This window comes from Dryobates pubescens, chromosome 24 (genome assembly GCF_014839835.1).
Source record: "Dryobates pubescens isolate bDryPub1 chromosome 24, bDryPub1.pri, whole genome shotgun sequence".
NCBI lineage: Eukaryota > Metazoa > Chordata > Aves > Piciformes > Picidae > Dryobates > Dryobates pubescens.
Window position 1 is genome coordinate 15,042,677 of NC_071635.1, and position 22,753 is coordinate 15,065,429.

The 22,753-nt window shown below is 46.3% G+C and overlaps 1 protein-coding gene across 1 annotated transcript in view; it reads right to left on the reverse strand.

Annotated features, from left to right (window-relative positions):
• The window catches only part of TTC29 (tetratricopeptide repeat domain 29), a 95,705-nt gene that overhangs the window by 39,610 nt on the left and 33,342 nt on the right, over window positions 1–22,753 (reverse strand). The window contains exon 5 of the mRNA XM_054172517.1: window positions 18,810–18,995. Within this exon, the coding sequence (XP_054028492.1) occupies window positions 18,810–18,995 (186 nt within the window). The remainder of the gene's footprint in view (window positions 1–18,809; window positions 18,996–22,753) is intronic.

Sequence of the window (22,753 nt, forward strand, 5' to 3'; positions counted from 1 at the left end):
CAACAAAACTTGCAAGTTTCACAAAATGAGGGAGAGATGGAATTCCTGACCTGAAATCTCTTGCCTGGCTAGGAATTGCTTACTGAAGGCTCCATCAACTCAACCAGATACTTGGAACAGAACAGATTAGATTAGGATAGAACAGGATAGAATAGAATAAACCAGGTTGGAAGAGACCTTCAAGATCATCGCATCCAACCCATCATCCAACACCACCTAATCAACTAAACCATGGCACCAAGTACCCTATCAAGTCTCCTCCTAAACACCTCCAATGATGGTGACTCCACCACCTCCCAGGGCAGCCTATTCCAATGGGCAATCACTCTCTCTGGGTAGAATTTCTTCCTTACATCCAGTCTGAACCTCCCCTGGTGCAGCTTGAGACTGTGTCCTCTTGTTCTGGTGCTGATTGCCTGGGAGAAGAGACCAGCCCCCACCTGGCTGCAACCTCCCTTCAGGGAGTTGTAGACAGCAAGAAGGTCTCCCCTGAGCCTCCTCTTCTCCAGGCTAAGCAACCCCAGCTCCCTCAGCCTCTCCTCACAGGGCTGTGCTCCAAACCCCTCCCCAGCTTTGTTGCCCTTCTCTGGACACCTTCCAGCAAGTCAACCTCTTTCCTAAACTGAGGAGCCCAGAACTGGACACAGGACTCAAGGTGTGGCCCAACCAGTGCAGTGTACAGGGGCACAATGACTTCCCTGTTCCTGCTGGCCACACTGTTCCTGATGCAGGTCAGGATGCCACTGGCCCTCTTTGCCGCCTGGGCACACTGCTGGCTCGTATTCAGCCTACCATTGACCAGTATCCTCGGGTCCCTCTCTGCCTGGCTGCTCTCAGCCACTCTGACCCCAGCCTGTAGCACTGCATGGGGTTGCTGTGGCCAGTGTGCAGGACCTGGCACTTGGATGTGTTCAATCTCATACCGTTGGATTCCGCCCATCTGCCCAGCCTGTCGAGGTCCCTCTGCAGAGCCTCTCTACCCTCCAGCAGATCAACTCCTGCCCTCGGCTTGGAGACCTCTCATGTGCATGGAAGATAAAATATTTTAGAATTTGGAATTCACTGCTCCATCCAAACAATCTGCAATCCCTTGTTCTCATTGGCAAGCAACATCTCAGCCTATTTCTTTAATCCATAACGTTGGTGTGAACCTCAGACGTCGTGGAAGAATAATGTTTCCAGGGGAGTGGCAAGTTTATTCACTGTCACCAGCTGGTTCAGTGGGAATTGATCTGGCCAGGGCATTCCAATTTTTAAACACTGAACTGCTTCAGCTGTTAGGCACAGACATCTGTAGAGGCCAACTGAATAATCTTTAAAAGCCTCAGAAGAAAGTAATAAGCCAATGAGAGAACATTCCTGGGAGTAATTTTAACCTCACCTGAGCAGTGACAAGGTAGAGTTTTAAATGACTGGAAGACAAAACAGGGAAGAAAACAAACCAAACCACCTACCCCAAACAAACAAAATGGAAGAAAAAAAATACAAGGAGAAGTAGGAAAATCACTTAGAACAGTTTGCAGGAATGTATTTTTAATACCTCTCAGAACTCAGAGAGAAAAAGCCAAAAGATGTTTCTAGAAAGATCTGTATTTGGAAAGCCTGTTTGCAAATTGTTACACAAAGCAACCCAGCTACTTTTAGCTGGCAACACTAAGAACAAGTGTGCTTTTCTTTGCCCAGTGCCACGCAGAAATTAGCTCAGTGTGTATGACTGGCATTTGAGAACCTCCAAACTCTCCTCCCTGTTTACAGAAGGCATGAAAACCCAGCAACATAACTCTTACTACAGATCTACTACCACTACTAAAACATGATTTAGCATAGCTCAGGGCATGACAAAAGAAATCACAGAATCACCAAGGTTGGAAGAGACCTCAAAGATCATCAAGTCCAACCTGTCACTACTGAACTCATGACTAAACCACAGCACCAAGTGCCACATCAAATCCCCTCTTGAACACCTCCGGGGATGGTGACTCCACCACCTCCCTGGGCAGCACATTCCAATGCCTAACAACTCTCTCAGTGAAGAACTTCCTCCTCACCTCCAGCCTTAACTTCCCCTGGCACACCTTGAGACTGTGCCCTCCTGTTCTGGTGCTGGTTGCTTGGGAGAAGAGACCAACCCCCTCCTGGCTACAACCTCAGTATCACAGTATAACTAAGGTTGGAAGAGACCCCAAGAATCATCGAGTCCAATCTGTCTCGGTAGACCTCATGACTAGACCATGGCACCAAGTGCCACATCCAATCTCCTCTTGAACACCTCCAGGGACAGTGACTCCACCACCTCCCTGGGCAGCCCATTCAAATGACGAATGCCTCGCTCAGTGAAGAACTTTCTCCTCACTTTGAGTCTAAACTTCCCCTGACACTGTGTCCTCTTGTTCTGGTGCTGCTTGCCTAGGAGAAGAGACCAACCCCCTCCTGGCTACAACCACCCTTCAGGTAGTTGTAGAGAGCAACAAGGTCTCCTCTGAGCCTCCTCTTCTCCAGGCTAGCCTAGTTCCCTCTTAAATATGGGAGGTAAACATGGCCACGACAGAATACTGGGGAGCAAAGAATGGGTTTTAAACAATTGGCTGAACACAAGACATCACCCTTGCCCCTAACAGCATCAAATTCTAGGAATGGCTCTGATGTTTTATTTTTTTTCCCAGAGCAGCTCCACGTGCATGCTACACTTTTTTTTTTTTTCCCTGAGTCTCTTAGAAGCCAAAAGAAATAAAAGAAATACAAATCTCTTCATTCAAGCCAAAGAACTCGGCGTGCTTTTGCTAAACGCTGAAGAGAAACGTTTTCCCATCACCTCAAACTCCCTTTACAATTCCCCTCCTTAAAACCCGCTCCAAAAATACCCATTTGTTAGATCAAAACAGAGATCAAACTAAAAGGGGAGATATAGATAGATATATATATAGGGAGACCACTATTTTACTCCCCCCTCCCTCCCAGCCCCTACCTCCCTCCCTCCACCCCCCTCCTTTTTTTTTTTTTAAGTAGAAAGATTGACTAGATATTAACACAAATGGGTTTAAATGTGAAGCTGCCATAAAAGCAGGCACATAAATGTAATTCTCCCAGCCGCTATTTTGATGCACATTTTTGATGCCATGAATATTTCATGAAATGGCCCAAACTCCAGCCATATAACATCCCTGCATTACTGATGCTTGCGCCCGTAAGCTACAAACATTAGAGGCATGATTGAGTGCATTAAAATGAACTCGTTCAGCAGTGCATTGATTACTTGGGAGGAGGAAAACAAAACCCAGCCAGCACGCCCAACCCAAACACCAAACGAGAAAGTTGCTCCCACTTAAGAGAACAGCACACCAATCTGGGGCTTTCAATACTGGAATTTACAGGGTGGCAAAACGTGGGTAACGCGGCGTTTAATGCATGAAGGCAGTGCAAAAACTCACCGGAATCCTCCACGTGCAGGCCTGACATTAATTAGGTGAGGTGTTAATTAGGCCCACAGATTGCTTCCAGTAGTGTTACAGGTAATTGAAAATGTCACAAGCTGCAAAATGCAGGGAAGTGACCTGTTTGAGCTCCGTGCCTCAGCAGTACTGAGAGCACCTTTTCTATCGGCTCATACGGCTAGCAATGAAAATCGTGGCATGGAAACAACTGCACCAGAAGTGATAGGGCTATTAGGGACCTTTACAGAATCACTGAGGCTGGAAAAGTCCCCAGAGATCATCAAGTCCAGCCTATGACCTAACACCACCACATCAGCTAAAATGTGCCACCAAGTGCCACATCCAAACTTTTCTTAAAGACCTCCAGCGATGGTGACTCCACCACCTCCCTAGGCAGTCCATCCCACTGCCTACTCAGCCTTTCTGTGAGGAAGTGCTTCCTAATATCCAACCTAAACCCTTTCTATGAGGAAGTGTGGGGGGTTTGGAGCACAAGCCCTATGAGGAGAGGCTGAGGGAGCTGGGGTTGCTTAGCCTGGAGAAGAGGAAGCTCAGGGTAGACCTTATTGCTGTCTACAACTACCTGAAGGGAGGTTGTAGCCAGGTGGGGGTTGGGCTCTTCTCCCAGGCAACCAGCACCAGAACAAGAGGACACAGTCTCAAGCTGCACCAGGGGAGGTTTAGGCTGGATGTTCGAAAGAAGTTCTTCACAGAAAGAGAGATTGGCCATTGGAATGTGCTGCCCAGGGAGGTGGTGGAGTCACCATCACTGGGAGTGTTTAGGAAGAGACTGGATGGGGTGCTTAGTGCCATGGTTTAGTTGATTAGATGGTGTTGGTTGGATCTCAAAGTTCTTTTCCAACCTGGTTAATTCTATTCTATTCCATTCCTAATATCCAACCTAAACCCTTTCTATGAGGAATCACTTCCTAATATCCAGCCTAAACCTCCCCTGGTGCAGCTTCATGCCATGCCCTCCGCTCATGTCAAGTTGCCTGGGAGAAGTGCCTGACCCCCACCTGACTACAACTTCCTTTTAGGTAGCTGCAGAGAGTGATAAGGTCCCCTTTAAGCCTCCTCTTCTCCAGGCTGAACACCCCCAGCTCCCTCAGCCTTTCCTCATATGACTTTCCCTCCAGCCCCCTCCCCAGTTTCATTGCTCTCCTCTGGACCTGCTCCACCATCTCAAGATCCATCCTGAAGTGAGAGCTCCAGAACTGCACACAGTACTCGAGGCGAGCACTCACCACTGCTGTGCACAGGGGCAGAATTCCATCCCTAGTCCTGCCAGCCACACTATTCCTGATACAAGCCAGGATGCCATTGGCCTTCTGTGCCCCCTGGGCACACTGCTGGCTCATGCTCAGCTGCTGTCATCCAGCACTCCCAGGTCCCTCTTAGCCAGGCTACTCTCTAACCACTCATCCCCCACTGTCTGCAGCACTGGAGGAGGAATTGGGTCTAATTCTAAAGTGTAAGCAGTTGTGGAGGACTTCAAAAAAATATCCCACTTAATCTCAGAACAGCAGTCTAAAGGAACAATAAAGCTTTATGCATATTCTATTTTAATCTGGAACTAGGACCTCGTTTGCAATCAGTTATTTCACTGTACAGCACCAACATCCAATCTGCTTGGAGCAATAGTTAATGGTAGCAAAAGGGAGGAAAAAAAAAAGGGAAAGGTTATTACTATTTTGAAATTATATAGGCTTTCATATCAGCTTAACTGCTTGAACTACTTCTATTACTTTCAGCTTCCTACTTTCAGGTACAATAATTATTAACAGTTTCATGATGAAACAGTTAAGAATCTGTCCCAGTTTCCAGTACGGGACAATACCTACAGGTAAGTGTATATGGTCTCTAACACCTGTAGGTCTTTAACAAAGATGTGTTGGGAGACAGAAGGAAAAAAGCTCATAAGAATCACAAAACAAGGGGTTTCATTCAGTAAGTGGCTGAATCATCTTGGACTCCTGAGATCAAATCAGTTGTGCAGAAGTCCCTCGGACTCGAGCACAAGCCCTACAAGGAGAGGCTGAGGAAGCTGGGATTGTTTAGCCTGGAGAACAGGAGGCTCAGGGGAGACCTTATTGCTCTCTGCATCTACCTGAAGGGTGGTTGTAGCCAAGAGGGGGTTGGTCTCTCCTCCCAGGTAACCAGCACCAGAACAAGAGGACACAGTCTCAAGCTGCACCAGGGGAAGTTTAGACTCGCAGTGAGTTCTTCACTGGGAGAGTTGTTAGCCATTGGAATGTGCTGCCCAGGGAGGTGGTGGAGTCCCCATCCCTGGAGGTGTTCAAGAGGGGACTGGACGTGGCACTTGGTGCCATGGTCTAGTAGGCATGAGGTCTGTGGTGACAGGTTGGACTTGATGATCTTTGAGGTCTTTTCAACCTTGTTGATTCTATGATTCTACTCTATGATTCTAAGGACAACAATAAATCGAAGAGTGATTTGGTACTAAGTGCAACCCTTAACTCTAGAAATTAGAAAGATTCCTGTAATCACTGTTTTGATATCTGGACTACATTATATCACCAATCTTTCCCTTGCTTTAGGCTTAAATGTGGAAAGAAAGGTTCATATTTCAGGCATTTCTAAAGAAGTTTAGGTCTGAGGTGCAATCTAGAATCTCTGAAGGCTTTGCAACACTAATTGGAAATGCTTAGCAGCATTTTGCCCAAATGCAAAGTAGAATAAGAATAAAATGAAGAAAAATGTAACCTTCCAAGATCAGTGTCCAGCAAGCAAATTCCTGACAGCTGAAGAGGTCCTGCATGAAAATCCCACTAACTTGTTTGTCCTCACATTCAAATGAGCCAACACTGAAAGTCTTGATTTACAATTAAAAGCCTTCTGCCTTGTTAGATTAAGGTATCTTGTGAGAGTGACATTGTCAGATGCCTTCTGATTTGTTTGGTTGTATACAGACAAACACTTTTTGATACATGCCAGTTTTAATCTAGAGAACATGGCAAACACTGAACACCAGCTGAATGACAACATACCTCTTTTAAAGAGAAGGGGATTCTTGCTTCGTGGTAACCTTCATAGAATCCTAGAATCAACCAGGTTGGAAAAGACCTCAGAGATCATCAAGTCCAACCTATTATCTAACACCTCCCTGACAACTAAACCATGGTTCCAAGTGCCACCTCCAATCCTTTTTTGAACACCTCCAGGGATGGGGACTCCACCACCTCCCTGGGCAGCTCATTCCAGTGGCTAAATACTCTTTCAGTGAAGAACTTTCTCCTCACCTCCAGCCTAAACTTCCCCTGGTGCAGCTTGAGACTGTGTCCTCTTGCTCTGGTGCTGGGTGCCTGGGAGAAGTGACCAATTCCCCCTCCCAGCTACAACCTCCCTTTAGGTAGTTGTAAAGAGCAATAAGGTCTCCTCTGAGCCTCCTTTTCTCCAGGCTAAGCAACCCCAGCTCCCTCAGCCTCTCCTCACAGGGCTTTGCTCGAGACCTCTCCCCAACCTCATTTCCCTTCTCTGGACAATGTCCTTAAATAGAGGAGCTCAAAACTGGACACAGTACTCTTTCAGTGAAGAACTTTCTCCTCACCTCAAACTTCCCCTGGTGCAGCTTTAGGCTGCGTCCTCTTGTTCTCCCACTGGTTGCCTAGGAGAAGAGACCAACCCTCACCTCCCTACAACCTCCTTTCAGGCCTTCCTCTTTCATGCTTGTAAAGCATCACAGTGCTTTCTATATGCAAAGCCTACCTAAGCAGCAAAATGCATTCAGGAAGCTCACAATGTAAGGCTCCAGGCTCTGGAGGAGAGCAGTAGCAAGCTCACAGAGTGGGATGCTCACACTTCAGGTTTCACCAACATTTGGGTGTCCTTAGGCTAATACCCCCATGAGGTATTAGTGAATAGTGAAGCATGGCACACACTCTGCAGTTCTGTTTTGCAGGACTGGAGGGCTTTTTTAGCTCAATAGAGCCAACTGAATATAAGTTATATTACTATTTAATCTGAAAGAATAATATGATCATTATCTTTCAAATAGAGAAAGTGACACTGAAGCAGATTAGTTTTGCTAAATCACATTTTTTTTGCCAACTCATGTCAAAAGCTTGCCTTGGTTTAAATAATTTTAACAGTGATTACATTTGATTCAGATTCTACCCTGTTCCCCTTACTTTTGCCAGCTCCCAACATTAAGTTCAGTATCAGATGCAATGCTCCAGCGCTAGAGCTGTGCTGCTGTGTGGATAATCTACTTCAGAGCCACGCTTTGAGTAGCAGGTTGGACTAATGACCTGCTGAGGTCCCATCCAACTTGAATTGTTCTGAAGAGAGTAAGGTACATTCTTATTCATAGCTTCACAACGTTGGATTTACCTAGGACTTCTACAGGCTGTTGATGTCTGAGCACACTCAACCCCCTCAGCTCTCAGCCTCTCTGACAAGGCACCTCTGGAAAAACTACTTCCTTTATCAATTACTACAAGGAAATGCTGCCTCCAGGAAAGTTTGTTTATAAGTATCTGAGGGCTGGGGTTCAAGAGGGAGGGGACAGGCTCTGCTCAGTTGCACCCTGGAGACCTTATTGCTGTCCACAACTGCCTGAAGGGTGGTTGTGGCCAGGAGGGGGTTGGTCTCTTCTCCCAGGCAACCAGCACCACAACAAGAGGACACAGTCTCAAGCTGCACCAGGGGATGTTTAGGCTGGATGTTAGGAAGAAGTTCTCCATAGAAAGAGTGATTGGCTATTGGAATGTGCTGCCCAGGGAGGTGGTGGAGTCACCATCCCTGGAGGTGTTCAAGAAGGGACTGGACGTGGCACTTGGTGCCATGGTTTCGCCATGAGGTCTGTGGTGATGGGTTGGACTTGATGATCTTTGAGGTGTCTTCCAACCTTGGTGATTCTGTGATAGGACAAGGCACAATGGATATAAACCACAGCACAGGAGGTACCACCTCAACATGAGGAGGAACTTCTTCACTGAGAGGCTCACAGAACATTGGAACAGGCTGCCCAGAGAGGTTGTGGAGTACTCCTTCTCTGGAGACTTTCAAGCCCCATCTGGATGTGTTCTTCTATGCCCCATGCTAGATTCTATGGTCCTGTTCTGGCAGGGGGATTGGACTCAAGCTCTGAAGGTCCCTTCCAACCCCTAACATCCTGTGTTCCTGTGACAACTGCTGGTTTGGCTGCAGCAGTCCAAGACCTTCCTTGCAAGTTTTTGAAGCAAGAGGGGATAAACAACATTAAAAATAATAAAATTAAAACCAGTTAGTGAGCAGGCAGCTTTGAATGGAGCTTTAGCTCAGTACTACTCATTAAGCAGTAAATAATTAAAATACTCTGGAAAAGACAGGTAAAAATACAAGCAGCAATGTCAGTAATAGACATGAAAGAGAAGGGAGAGGGGGGGAAAAAGAAGAGAGGGAGGAAGAAGAATTTAAAAAAGCAAAGAAATAATTCATTTGAAGCTTTAATAAAGTTTCATTTGCAGTCTTGTTTAAAGATATATCAGACTTTAGGGATGTAACCTAATTACATTTTTATTCTAAGTTCTATTCAAAGACCTTGGACTTTGAATCTTTAACACAGATCAAACATAGTATAATTTACTCATGGCTATCAATACTTTAAAGAGATCTCTTCATTAAATGTCACAGTCCTATGAAGGTCCCCATAAAGGAAACACAGTAACATTCCAGACCAAAAAAACCACATGAACAGGATTCTTACAGGAGTGTGTACACAAACATTTCCCTCAAGTGCTGCACATTGAATGGACAAAGAACACCTCTAAAATACTTCTGCTACAATGGCTTCCAGAGGACAGGTGAAGCAACAGCAACACTTGCTCAGTGATTTTGTGATCTGTTTGAAAGTTAACTTTGCAGTCAAGAAATACCCAAGAATGGGAACTAATGTACAGGACCTTGAGTATTGTGTTCAGTTCTGAGCTATTCAATTTAGGGAGGACATTGTCCAGAGAAGGGCAGTGAGGCTGGGGAGAGGTCTCGAGCACAGCCCTGTGAGGAGAGGCTGAAGGAGCTGGGGTTGCTTAGCCTGGAGAAGAGGAGGCTCAGAGAAGACCTTATTGTTCTCTGCAACTACCTGAAAGGAGGTTGTAGGGAGGTGGGGGCTGGTCTCTTCTCCCAAGGAAGCAGCAACAGAACATGAGGACATAGTGTCAAGCTGTACCAGGGGAAGTTTAGGCTCGAGGTGAGGAGAAAGTTCTTCCCAGAAAGAGTAACTGGGCATTGGAATGAGCTGCCCAGGGAGGTGGTGGAGCCCCCATCCCTGGAGGTGTTCAAAACAAGGCTTGGATGTGGCACTTGGAGCCATGGCTTAGTTGCCAGGAGATATTAGGTAATAGGTTGGACTTGATGATCTCTGAGGTCTTTTCCAACCTGGTTGATTCTATGATTATTTTCCTTCTGCATTAAGTCAAAGCTTTTAAGGAAAACACCAATTACAACGTTTAGAAATAGCTCTTATGCACTGCTGTGAGTATTTCTGAAGAGCTTCTCATTAGAAAGCAAGACTGTAGCCCTGTCCCTAGGTGTTATATCAGACCCAAAACATTTTCCACATGAACAATTAAGCTTGGAAAGCGGCAGTGATGGTAAAGGGATGAAGGAGGCTTTTATCAAGCCTGCTTACTTCTTCCTAGTGTAAAGAATGTTATTATCTCTCTGTGCTTAATAATAAGTCTTGGTTTAAATCAACTGAAGAAAAACCAAAGGTTTTTCCTTGTCACAGTATCTTTTCCGGAAGTGAAAATAAGAACCCCACAGTATTCTGCCTGAGTTCTTACTCAAAACATCTTCATTGCCTACTAGCACCTCCTAAATAGAAGAATAACAACTCTACAGAGATACTTATGAGCTCAACAGGCCCTTTTTGCTTTTGTGTTGCATGTTCAGAAGTTTTTTTAGGCTTCAAGGCTACACTTACTTAGACTGTAAACACCTAAGTCCTGTAACATCAATTCACTACAGTACCTGCTAATTCATAGTATCATAGTATCAGTCAGGGTTGGAAGGGACCACAGGGATCATCTTGTTCCAAGCCCCCTGCCATGGGCAGGGACACCCCACACTAGATCAGGCTGGCCAGAGCCTCATCCAGCCTGGGCTTAAACACCTCCAGGGCTGGGGCCCCAACCACCTCCCTGGACAACCCATTCCAGGGCTTCACCACTCTCATGGGGAAGAACTTCTTCTCCAGCTTCATTCCATTCCCCCTAGATCTATCACTACCTGAGATCCTGAGCAGTCCCTCCCCAGCCTTCTTGTAGCCCCCTTCAGATACTGGAAGGCCACAATTAGGTCACCTCAGAGCCTTCTTTACTCCAGACTAAACAGCCCCAACTCCTTCAGTCTGTCCTCAGAGAAGAGGTGCTCCAGCCCTCTGCTCATCCTCGTGGCCCTTCTCTGGACACATTCCAGCCCCTCCATATCCCCCTGCAACAACCAGCACCAACCCTGTGAGAAGGTGTCATCACTTATCTGGGAGCTACAGTCTGAACCTGCATGAGGAGGAGGTCAATTATTTAATAAACCTTTTCAAATCTGTCCTTCCCAAGAACCCATCTGGATTTGTGGCTGCTTCTGCCTGCCAGTGACTGACAGAGAGAAGCCTTGTCTCCGAAGACTTCATCTCCTAGCAATTAGATGCTTAAATGTTTCAAATGATACTCTGCAGTCAACTTTTTCCCAGCCAGGTTTTCAGTTCTTCAGCAACCAGGGGGAAAAAAAAAAGTGACTATAACTGCTTTGTGAAATGGTGTAAGTGCAGAAGAACAAGGAAGAGTTAGCTTCAGCTGCTATGATGAAAATCAATAATCCATTTTAGGTTGGACCAGTGTGAACACAACAGTAAGAAGACCTCTAGATAATGGTTTATACACTTCGTGGTGGGAGCATAGCAGTGAGTAATGAGGCTAGATAGCTCAAATGCATCAATGCTGCCATCAGTAACACTTCTGCTCTCCACAGGTAGGAAGGAAGGAAGGAACTTACAGCCCTGCACAAGTGCTGTCCCCGTGCTTTATTTGCCTGTTGCTTCTGATTTTGCCATCAGGTTGTAAAGCAGCCCTTCTGAGGTCTATAGTGCAAAATCCCATCGTGCTGGAAGGGTGCTTGGCAGACCTGCACCACAGACAAAGTTATCTCAATGCAACAGATGCATGTGGTCCATGCCTCTCACAGGTGAATATTATTCTGGCTATGCTTAGGAATTGCTGTCTACAACTACCTGAAGGGAGGTTGTAACCAGGTGGGGGTTGGTCTCTTCTCCCAGGCAACCAGCACCAGAACAAGAGGACACAGTCTCAAGCTGCATCAGGGGAGGTTTAGGCTGGAGGTTAGGAAGAAGTTCTTCGCAGAAAGAGTGATTGGCCATTGGAATGTGCTGCCCAGGGAGGTGGTGGAGTCACCATCACTGGAGGTGTTTAGGAAGAGCCTGGATGGGGTGCTTGGTGCCATGGTTTAGTTGATTAGATGGTGTTGGATGAGAGTTTGGACTCAATGATCTCAAAGGTCTTTTCCAACCTGGTTAATTCTATTCTAAGAATGTGCTAGCAAAAGGCACCCTGGGTTTAGGCAATTAAAGGCATAAAATTCACAGAGAAAAACATATGAAATTTGATAGGCAACTTAAACTTTGGGCTTTTTAAACCTTTTTAGTACTTTATTTTGCCATATTAACATTCCCTCTCTCTTTTTTTTTTTTTAAATCTGAATATAAATGAGTTGTGCCTGAAGGCAAACCAGTTGGGCAAGTTCTGATTAAAAGTGCAGATTTCCTCTACATAGATCCTCATGGATGTATGCTGAGTTTCAATTATTTATACAGCAGTTTTTAATTGAAAAAACACTTGCCATAAACAATTCAAAACACAAAAATCAACAATTTCCAGCCATGGCTTAAACAGGGCCTACTAAGATGACACCAAGCTGGGGGCAGGAGTTAGAATAGACTAAACCAGGTTGGAAGAGACCTTCAAGATCATGTCCAACCCATCACCCAACACCATCTAATCAACTCAACCATGGCACCAAGCACCCCATCCAGTCTCCTCCTAAACACCTCCGGTGATGGTGACTCCAACACCTCCCTGGGCAGCACATTCCAATGGGCAATCACTCTCTCTATGAAGAATTTCTTCCTAACATCCAGCCTAAACCTCCTCTGGCACAGCCTGAGACTGTGTCCTCTTGTTCTGGTGCTGGTTGCCTGGGAGAAGAGACCAACCCCCTCCTGGCTACAACCTCCCTTCAGGGAGTTGTAGACAGCAAGAAGGTCCTCCCTGAGCCTCCTCTTCTCCAGGCTAAGCAACCCCAGCTCCCTCAGCCTCTCCTCACAGGACTGTGCTCCAAACCCCTCCCCAGCTTTGTTGCCCTTCTCTGGACACCTTCCAGCAAGTCAACATCTTTCCTAAACTGAGGAGCCCAGAACTGGACACAGGACTCAAGGTGTGACTTAACCAGTGCTGAGCAGAGGTGGATAATGACCTCTCTGCTCCTGCTGGCCACACTGTTCCTGATGCAGTCCAGGATGCTATTTGCCTTCTTGTTCACCTGGGCTGGCTCATGTTCAGCATACTATCAACCAGTACCCTCAGCTCTCTCTCTGCCTGGCTGCTCTCCAGCCACTCTGACCCCAGCCTGTATCACTACCTGGGATTGCTGTGGCCAATGTGCAGAACCTGGCACTTGGATGTGTTCAATCTCCTGCCCTTGGACTCTGCCCCTCTGTCCAGCCTATTGAGGTCCCTCCACAGAGCTCTCCCACCCTCTAACAGATCAACACCTGCCCCCAGCTTGGTGTCATCTGCTCTGATTGAAAAGCAAGAGAGGCTGAACATTGATTATAACCAAGGCAGAACTGGATTAGGAGAGAACACTTCAAAATCCTTCATTAATTTTCAGACTATGGCAGATTCTTTGAAATGTCCCAGGTTGTTTTAGGAATCATAGAATCAGTCAGGGTTGGAAGGGACCACAAGGATCATCTAGTTCCAACCCCCCTGCCATGGGCAGGGACATCCCACACTACATCAGGCTGGCCAGAGCCTCATCCAGCCTGGGCTTAAACACCTCCAGGGATGGGGCCCCAACCACCTCCCTGGACAACCCATTCCAGGGCTTCACCACTCTCACAGTGAAGAACTTCTTCCTCATGTCCAGTCTGAATCTCCCCACCTCCAGCTTCATTCCATTCCCCCTAGTCCTATCACTACCTGATATCCTAAAGAAGGACTAAAGAGACTTGCAATCCAAACCAAAACCACATAAAGGCAGGCAAACTTTGGTTTAGGATGAGCTGTGTGCTTTAGGAATCACCGCTGAGGTATCCAACATCGTTGTTTGCTTTTCATTCTGCCCTTTTCTCTTGCTGGTTTTGCCAGCCTTGAGTCTTTCCAGTCTGTAAGCATTTCAGAAAAAGTATTAGCTCCCCTTCTGTTGATCCTTATGTGCTAGCAGAATATAAATCTGATGACTAATTCAAAGGCCCCACTGCACAGAGATTAATGGCACAATTCTCACATCTCACAGCTCTCACACCAAGGCATGTGCAGTTGCTGGCATGGCTCTGATTTACATTTGGAATTCATTGTGAAGGTTTTATTCATTGGACTCCAGTGTGGTATTTGACATGCTTTCTCAAAACTAATTATTTAAGTGTGTGCAGAAATGTTTCCAAGCACTGCAACAGGTATGGGAACGTGCATCTATCCTAGGAAACCCACTTGTCCTTTGCTTGCAAAGTGCCTGTTGGGACAAATCCCTGCAACACTCCTAATTACCAAGCTGTGCCCATGAACAACTGCAGGGCAGGGAAGTTTGTTAGCACAAGACAAAAATTAGACTACATCTGGAATACAGTGGACAGTTCTGGGCTCCACAGCTCAAGAACCAGCACCAGAGGATACAGTCTCAAACTGCACCAAGAGAAGTTTAGGCTCAAGATGAGGAGAAAGTTCTTCACAGAGAGAGTTGTTAGCCATTGGAATGTGCTGCCCAGGGAGGTGGTGGAGTCACCATCCCTGGAGGTGTTCAAGAGGGGATTGGATGTGGCACTTGGTGCCCTGGTGTAGTAGTCTTGAGGTCTTGAGCGACAGGTTGGATTTTATGATCTTTGAGGTGATTTCCAACATTATTGATTCTATGATGATTCTAAGAGGCACAGGGAACTACTGGAGAGAGTTTCATGGAGGGCTCAAGGATGATTAAAGGGCTTGAGCATCTCTCTTACAAGGAAAGACTGAGAGACCCTTTAGCCTGGAGAAGAGAAGGCTGAGATATCTGAAGGAGGGCTGTCAGGAAGATGGAGCTAGTCTCTTTTCAGTGATAGGATGAGGAGCAATGGATGTAAACTCAGTCACAAGAAATTCCATCTCAACATGAGAAACCTTTTTTTACTGTGAGGGTGATGGAGCCCAGGAATGGGCTGCCCAGAGAGTAGTATCCTTCTCTGGAGATCTTCAAAACCCACCTGGATGTGCTCCTGTGTGATCTGCCCTAAATGGTCCTGCTTTGCAGGGGGTTTGGAGGTCCCTTCCAACCCCTAGCATTCTATGACTCTGTGATTTTAGCACTAAACTTGTGCTTCAAAGCTCACAGACATTCCCACACACAGCTTTATTTACTGGTTTAGGAAAGCAGTGATGGCCTGTGAAATGTCTGCCTGTGCTGCTGATGTCTGAAAGGTTAGTGTTGAGATCCTTGCATCACCTGAGGGTAAAATTATTTTTATATATATATATAAAAGAATAATAAGAATGTGGTGATAGTTTTGTTGCTTCCCTCACAGCTCTTGAGTTCATAGAGCATTCAGAGTCACTCTTCCTGCTCCACTGTCCCACAGACGATATGCCCCTAACCTTTCTTTTTGGCCTTGAGGCAAGAACAGTAATGCCTCTGTATTAAAACATCACCATCAACTGTGTTAATTAATCATCCTTAAGCTTCTATCACTGCAAGCCAGACAGGTGATGCTGGATTTGATGTGAGGAAAAAGAGAGCAATTAAAAGATGACATAGCTTTTTCAACGTGCATCAAGTGACATCAGCAGGCCAACAGCTGTGAGAAAGCTACTAATAAAGTAATAAAACCATTTATCACCAGTCCCAAAGAAAGAAAAACTAAAGAGTGAGCACAGCCAGTTGAACAGGATCATAACCTTGGGTGACAGGTGGGACTTGATGATCTTTGAGGTCTTTTCCAACCTTGTTGATTCTATGATACAAGAATAAATGGGTAGCATCTCATTCGGGCGACTTGGAAATGTAGAGCTGATTTTACAAGCAGAGTTTCAAGAGGTTAAAAAAACCATCTCATTCTGCAGAGAACTACCACTAAACCAACATTTGCTCCAAGCAGAAAGTTCCATTTGTATCTGTAGCAGGCTACTCTATTATTGTTTTCATACCCTTACATACCCACAGTCCACAATCGCCTGCATCCAAACATCACGACTGAAGCCTGCACTGCCAACACCTCAAATATTTAGCTTTGAAGATTAATGAACATCAGCTTATATCCAGCCTTTAGGACAGAGACCAGGCTGAAAGTCAAAGAACTTTAAATTTGATTACACAAAAATTACCCAGCAAATGTATTGATTTGCTTCTGAGGCAGACAATCCTTACAAGCACTTGTTTAACTTTACCTTCCCAGGCAATCAGTCCTAAGCACACAGAGACAGCTTCCACCCACAAGTAATGAAATGTACACTGCTGGGTGAGAGAACTGGTACAAGATGTTTACATCCAGAAAAATCACAGAATGCCAGGGGCCAGAGGGGACCTTGAAAGCTCAGCCAGTCCAAACCCCCCTGCCAGAGCAGGGTCACCTAGAGCAGATCACACAGGAACACACCCAGGCAGGTTTTGAGTATCTCCAGAGGGAGACTCCACAAGCCCCCTGGGCAGCCTGTTCCAGTGTTCTCTCACCTTCACAGGGAAAAAAAAAATTGTCCTCCTATTTCCATGGAACTTCCTATGCCTCAAGCTCCACCCCTGCCCCTTGTGCTGGCATTGGGCATCACCCAGCAGAGCCTGGCTCCAGCCTCTGGGCACTCGCCCTTTATGTATTTATAAACATGAATGAGGTCACCCCTCAGTCTCCTCCTCTCCAAGCTGAGCAGCCCTCAGCTCCCTTAGGCTGTCCTTATAAGGAAGATGTTCCACTCCCTTAATCAATCATCTTTGTGGCTCTGCACTGGACTATTTCAAGCAGTTCCCTGAGGTCCTTGAACTGAGGGGCCCAGAACTGGATGCAATACTCCAGACGCAGCCTCCCCAGGGCAGAGTAGAGGGGAAGGAAAACCTCTCTCAACCTACTAACCACAGCCCTTCTAATCCACCCCAGGAGGCATTGGCCTTATTGGCCACAAGAGCACATTGCTAGCTCATGTTCAACCTCCCACCCATTAGGATGTGTGTCTGCAAGGCAGCCATCTCATTCTTCTCATTTCTCCTGTCTTCCTGGCTGCACTGTTAATCAATAGAGTTAATAGAAGTATGATGATTAACATCAGATGAAAGTATCACAAACATCAGGCATCATCCACAGACCTACACACCCACTGTATTTATAGAGGTACAGGTACATACTCCTGTTAAAACACACATGTACAGGAACAGGCATAGGTGTGTTGACATCCATATCCCCACAGGAAAAGGGCATCTGCCTCATTCAGTCCACAAGTTAATTACAATGCTATAAACAGAGTTGGAATTTTTCAGCCTGGAGAAGAGAAGGCTCCAGGGAGACTTCAGGGCAGCTTTACGGTGTTTGGAGTGGGCTATAGAAAAGCTGGGAGGAACTTTAGACGAAGCCATGGAATGACAGGACAAGGGGTGATGGCTTCAAACAGAAAGAAACTGGATTTAGATTAGACATGAGGAGGAAATTCTTCTCCATGAGGGTGGTGAGGGAGTAGAAGAGGTGGCCCCAAGGCTCCACAACCAGAAGGCAGTTTTTGAAGGACACAAAAGCACAGGCTGTTTTACCCAAGTGTAAACTGGAGGCAGGACAGAATGGAATTCTGTGTCTGTAACTACAGTTTGTGCCATATGTAAGGGGCGGTCTGAAGAGCCTCATCTGTCTCATCAGGCTGGACAGAGTCTAAGGGCAGGAGATTGAACACATCCAAGTGCCAGGTTCTACACATTGGCCACAACAAACCCAGGCAGTGCTACAGGCTGGGGGCAGAGAGGCTGAGAGCAGCCAGGCAGAGAGGGACCTGGGGGTACTGGTTGATAGTAGGCTGAACATGAGCCTGCAGTGTGTCCAGGCAGCCAAGAGGGCCAATGGCATTCTGACCTGCATCAGGAACAGTGTGGCCAGCAGGAGCAGGGAGGTCATTCTCCCCCTGTACACTGCACTGGTTAGCCACACCTTGAGTCCTGTGTCCAGTTCTGGGCTCCTCAGTTTAGGAAGGAGGTGCTGGAAGGTGTCCAGAGAAGGGCAACAAAGCTGGGGAGGGGTTTGGAGCACAGCCCTGTGAGGAGAGGCTGAGGGAGCTGGGGTTGCTTAGCCTGGAGAAGGGGAGGCTCAGGGCAGACCTTATTGCTGTCTACAATTACCTGAAGGGAGGTTGTAGCCAGGTGGGGGTTGGTCTCTTCTCCCAGGCACCCAGCACCAGAACAAGAGGACACAGTTTCAAGCGGTGCCAGGGAAGGTTTGGGCTGGATGTTAGGAAGAAGTTCTTCATAGAGAGAGATTTGCCATTGGAATGGGCTGCCCAGGGAGGTGGTGGAGTCACCATCATTGGGGGTGTTTAGGAATAGACTGGATGGGAAGCCTGGTGTCATGGTTTAGTTGATTAGATAGTGTTGGATGATAGGTTGGACTCAATCTCGAAGGTCTCTTCCAACCTGGTCTATTCTATTCTATCATTGTCATCAGGACCCCATTTCCCCAAGGAGAAGGGCTGAAAGTCAGACTAACATGAGACACCTGTGGCCCAAAGCAGCATTGCCAGTGTCAAAAACAAGCAGAAGGAAATAAGGTCAAACCCAAAGAACCTTTGTGCTGAACAACTGCTTTCTTCAAACTTTTGTTGTGGATTTTCACCTGACAGTGCTTTCAGCTCTAGGTGGAATGGCAGAAGAAACAGGTGCCTGAAGGGTTTTAGATTGCACAGTATCACAGAACATTAGAAGTTGGAAGGGACCTCCAGAGATCATTGGGTCCAACCCCACCCCCCCGCCAAAACAGGGCCAGCATCACCTAGAGTCTTCCTAATCCCTGCTGCAAAAGTTGAAGTTGCAACACTTATAAAACAACTCCTTTCAAATGACAGCTGCAAATCCATTGTGTGTTGAAATACTGTGCCAGAAATGACTGTCCCAATGCTGATACAACACAGCTTTGTGATCTCACTGACTTACCTTGTTCCTCACAGATGAGGCCCATGTTTACATGGGCTTGTGCCTCTCTCTTCCCACCATCTATCTTGACTCGCTGAGCGGTGTTAAAGCATTGCTCATAGAAATAATGACTTAACCATTTGTCCTCAGGCTCCGTGAAACAGCAGGCCAGCTGCAGCTGGTTGTCATACACCTCCTCGTAGAGCCCTTCAAAAAAAAACCCCAGAAGTTACAATAAAAATGCAAAATTAGCAGCACCTGTCAGGAATCTTACCTACTGTTAACAGCCACACAATGAAAATGAAGAGCTACTTCTATTTCCACCACTCAAACACCATCATGTTTTGCTACGTGCCCACTCATGAAATAGAAGGGTAGAATAGAATAAACCAGGCTGGAAGAGACCTTTGAGATCATTGAGTCCAACCTAGCACCCAACACCATCTAATCAACTCAAATATGGCACTCAGCACCCCATCCAGGCTCTTCCTAAACACCTCCAGTGGTGGCGACTCCACCACCTCCCTGGGCAGCAGATTCCAATGGGCAACTACTCTCTCTATGAAGAATTTCTTCCTGCCATTCAGCCTAAACCTCTGGACACATTCAAAACCCACCTGGATGCATTCCTGTGCAGAGTACCCTGGATGATCCTGCTTTGGCAGGGGAGTTGGAATGGATGATGTTGGCTTGCTGGAACTTGTCCAGAGAAGGGCAGCAAAGCTGGGGAGGGGCTTTGGAGCACAGCCCTGTGAGGAGAGGCTGAGGGAGCTGGGGTTGTTTAGCCTGGAGAAGAGGAGGCTCAGGGTAGACCTTATTGCTGTCTACAACTACCTGAAGGCAGGTTGTAGCCAGGTGGGGGTTGATCTCTTCTCCCAGGCAAGCAGCACCAGAACAAGAAGACATAGGCTCAGGCTGCACCAGGGGAGGTTTAGGCTGGATGTCAGGAAGAAGTTCTTCATAGAAAGAGTGATTGGCTATTGGAATGTGCTGCCCAGGGAGGTGGTGGAGTCACCATCACTGGAGGTGTCTAGGAGGAGACTTGATGGGGTGCTTGGTGCCATGGTTTAGTTGATTAGATGGTGTTGGGTGACAGGTTGGACTCAATGATTTCAAAGGTCTCTTCCAACCTGGTTAATTCTATTCTATCTCTGGAGGTCCCCTCCAACCTCTAGTGTACTGTGAGACTGTGATCTTGGGTACCTCTATTCAGAATACCCAGGAGTGTATATCATGTGAAGTTCACTTATACATTGGGAATTAAGACTATATTGGCACAACAGCCTCATAAAAACCTCTGCAAACGATACTGGAATGGAATCAACAGACCTGGTTTGGGCTTAATATACATCCATCTGAGTCTGCACACACAAGCATATATGTGAGCACATCTGCACATAAAGGCAAGACAGATTGGGATGCCTCCAAGCTCACTCATATCGATATAGGTTACCTAGGATCCTTTATTCTCAATGAACAAAGCTTGATTGTGATCTCTCTCATCCCAGCTTACAAGACCTACCGCAGCACAAAGGAGCACTTTTAAAGATGACCTCAGAAGTCAAAGACAGAGGTTCCTATGACAATTCCAAGTACATTAATAGCCCCACAAACAGAGAAATACAAAATGTAATTATAACCACTAAGGTAAAGACAACAACACACATTGTGTATAGGTTACAGCTGAGCAAAAAGGAGCTTGGGAGACAGCAGAGGAGGCACACAAATGGTTACGACACAGTAAGGGGGAAGATAATTGGATTGTCATCGGGGGAGAACACCAGGTACAGATTTGTTGCCTTTGAAATCTTTGCTATAAAGTATCAAGGCACTAATGCTACATAAAATTAGGCAAATAACTTCAGGTAGTGCCCTACAAATCTCAAGGGATGGAGCTGACCTGAGGCGAACTATTGCTACTGCCACAGCTTTGATTGAATGAACTTTAATGTGACCCTCTGATGACTATCCTTATGGTGAATAACAATGAGAAGTGCACAAAGACAACCACTGCTCTCCAATTGTCTTGGGCAGTGCCTGGCCAGTTATGCTGGTCAGGGAGAGTGTGAGAGCATACAGAGCACATCCCTGCCGACACCTCCAGATACACGAGGAGAACATTCAGTGAAGTGACAGTCTACACAAAGATGCTAAGGAAGTGGCCAGGATAGAATATTGCCCAGTAAGGATAAAGCTTTCTAATAATAATGATCCAAGGCAATAACTGGTGCCCTGGGATGCTAAAGGGGGGGCTCCAAGCCATTGCAATGAAAACACACTACTGACATTTGCCAAGAAGTGCTGCTTCTCTTGAAGTCAACAGCAATCCTACTGCTAGTTCTATTTTCACTATTCTATTCTATTTTCAAGGTGGTTTTCACTTCTTTCCTGGGCAGATTCACTTCACATGTTTCAAAAAGATGATAACAAAACCTCCTCCATCAGTCTCTAGTAACTGCTGCATTTTTCCTGTGGTACAACATCCAGCAGAGAACAAACCTGGTTAGAAAACAGCATCCCTTTCCCCATCCCCGCCCAAACCAAACAGAACTACACCTCCTGACAACTAAACCATGGCTCCGAGTGCCACATCCAATCCTTTTCTGAACACCTCCAGCAGTCAGTCAAGAAGTGATTCTAAAGAGTCAGCTACACTGAAGTGGCAAAAAAATCTATGCAAATACCACCTTAAAGATTTTAATTGCATTTCAAAATGTTTTTATCTGAGGAACAGCAATGTTGTTGTCCTGCACTGTTACCCCAGGTAACACACCACAATCAAAAGTCTTCCCAGCTGCATAGCCTCTGTCCCTACTGCTTCTCCGTGACCCATCCAAACACACAGAGATAAACAAATTTTGTATGGGTCTCAGGCAAAAAGAATTTGGTTTAGTAGTAGGGCATGGCCATCACCCACCTGTTCACAAGGACATTTAGTTTGTAACCCTCAGTGCCAGACAAGGCTGAACTGTGGCTTTAAACTCTCTCTCCTGCTAACTCTAGGCAGTACTGAGTAGGAACTAGGCAGTCATAGATCTACAAAGGGATAGAATCACAGAATCACCAAGGTTGGAAGAGACCTCAAAGATCATCAAGTCCAACCTGTCACCACAGACCTCACGACTAAACCATGGCACCAAGTGCCATGTCTAGTCCCCTCTTGAACACTTCCAGGGATGGTGACTCTACCACCTCCTTGGGCAGCACATTCCAGTGGCTAACTCAGTGAAGAACTTTCTCCTCACCTCCAGCCTAAACTTCCCCTGGTGCAGCTTGAGACTGTGCCCTCTTGTTCTGGTGCTGGTTGCCTGGGAGAAGAGACCAACCCCCTCCTGGCTACAACCATCCTTCAGGGAGTTGTAGACAGCAATAAGGTCTCCCCTGAGCCTTCTGTTCTCTAGGCTAAACAACCCCAGCTCCCTCAGCCTCTCCTCATAGGGCTTGTGCTCAAGGCCTCTCCCTAGCCTTATTGCCCTTCTCTGGACACCTTCAAGTGTTTCAATGTCCTTCTTAAACTGAGGGGCTCAGAACTGGATACAGTACAACAAGAAGCCAGCACTTAAGTGAAATTACTCTGAGCAGTACCATCAGGCAGGCAGGATATCCCACAGCCTCAAAGGATAGCTTTCCTTTTGGGGAAAAAAAAACCAACCCAAACTAACATTTCCATAGGCATGCCAAGAAACAGCTGTGAACCTCAAATGCTAAGCTGTGCTTTGGCAGCTCTCCTGCATGCTACCGTGAAAAACCCTACAATTACACACATCTAAATAGTCTCTCTCTTTTTTCTTTTTTTTTTTTTTTAAAGCTACTGAGGCCACAACTGGTAAAGAGAGAGGTGAGTCCATGATAATGAAGGAAGGTCAAGAGAAAATTAGAAGCTACTCAGTTTTGTAGTCATAGAATTAGAGAATCACAGAGTTGTCAGGGTTGGAAGGGACCTCAAGGATCAGCCAGTTCCAACC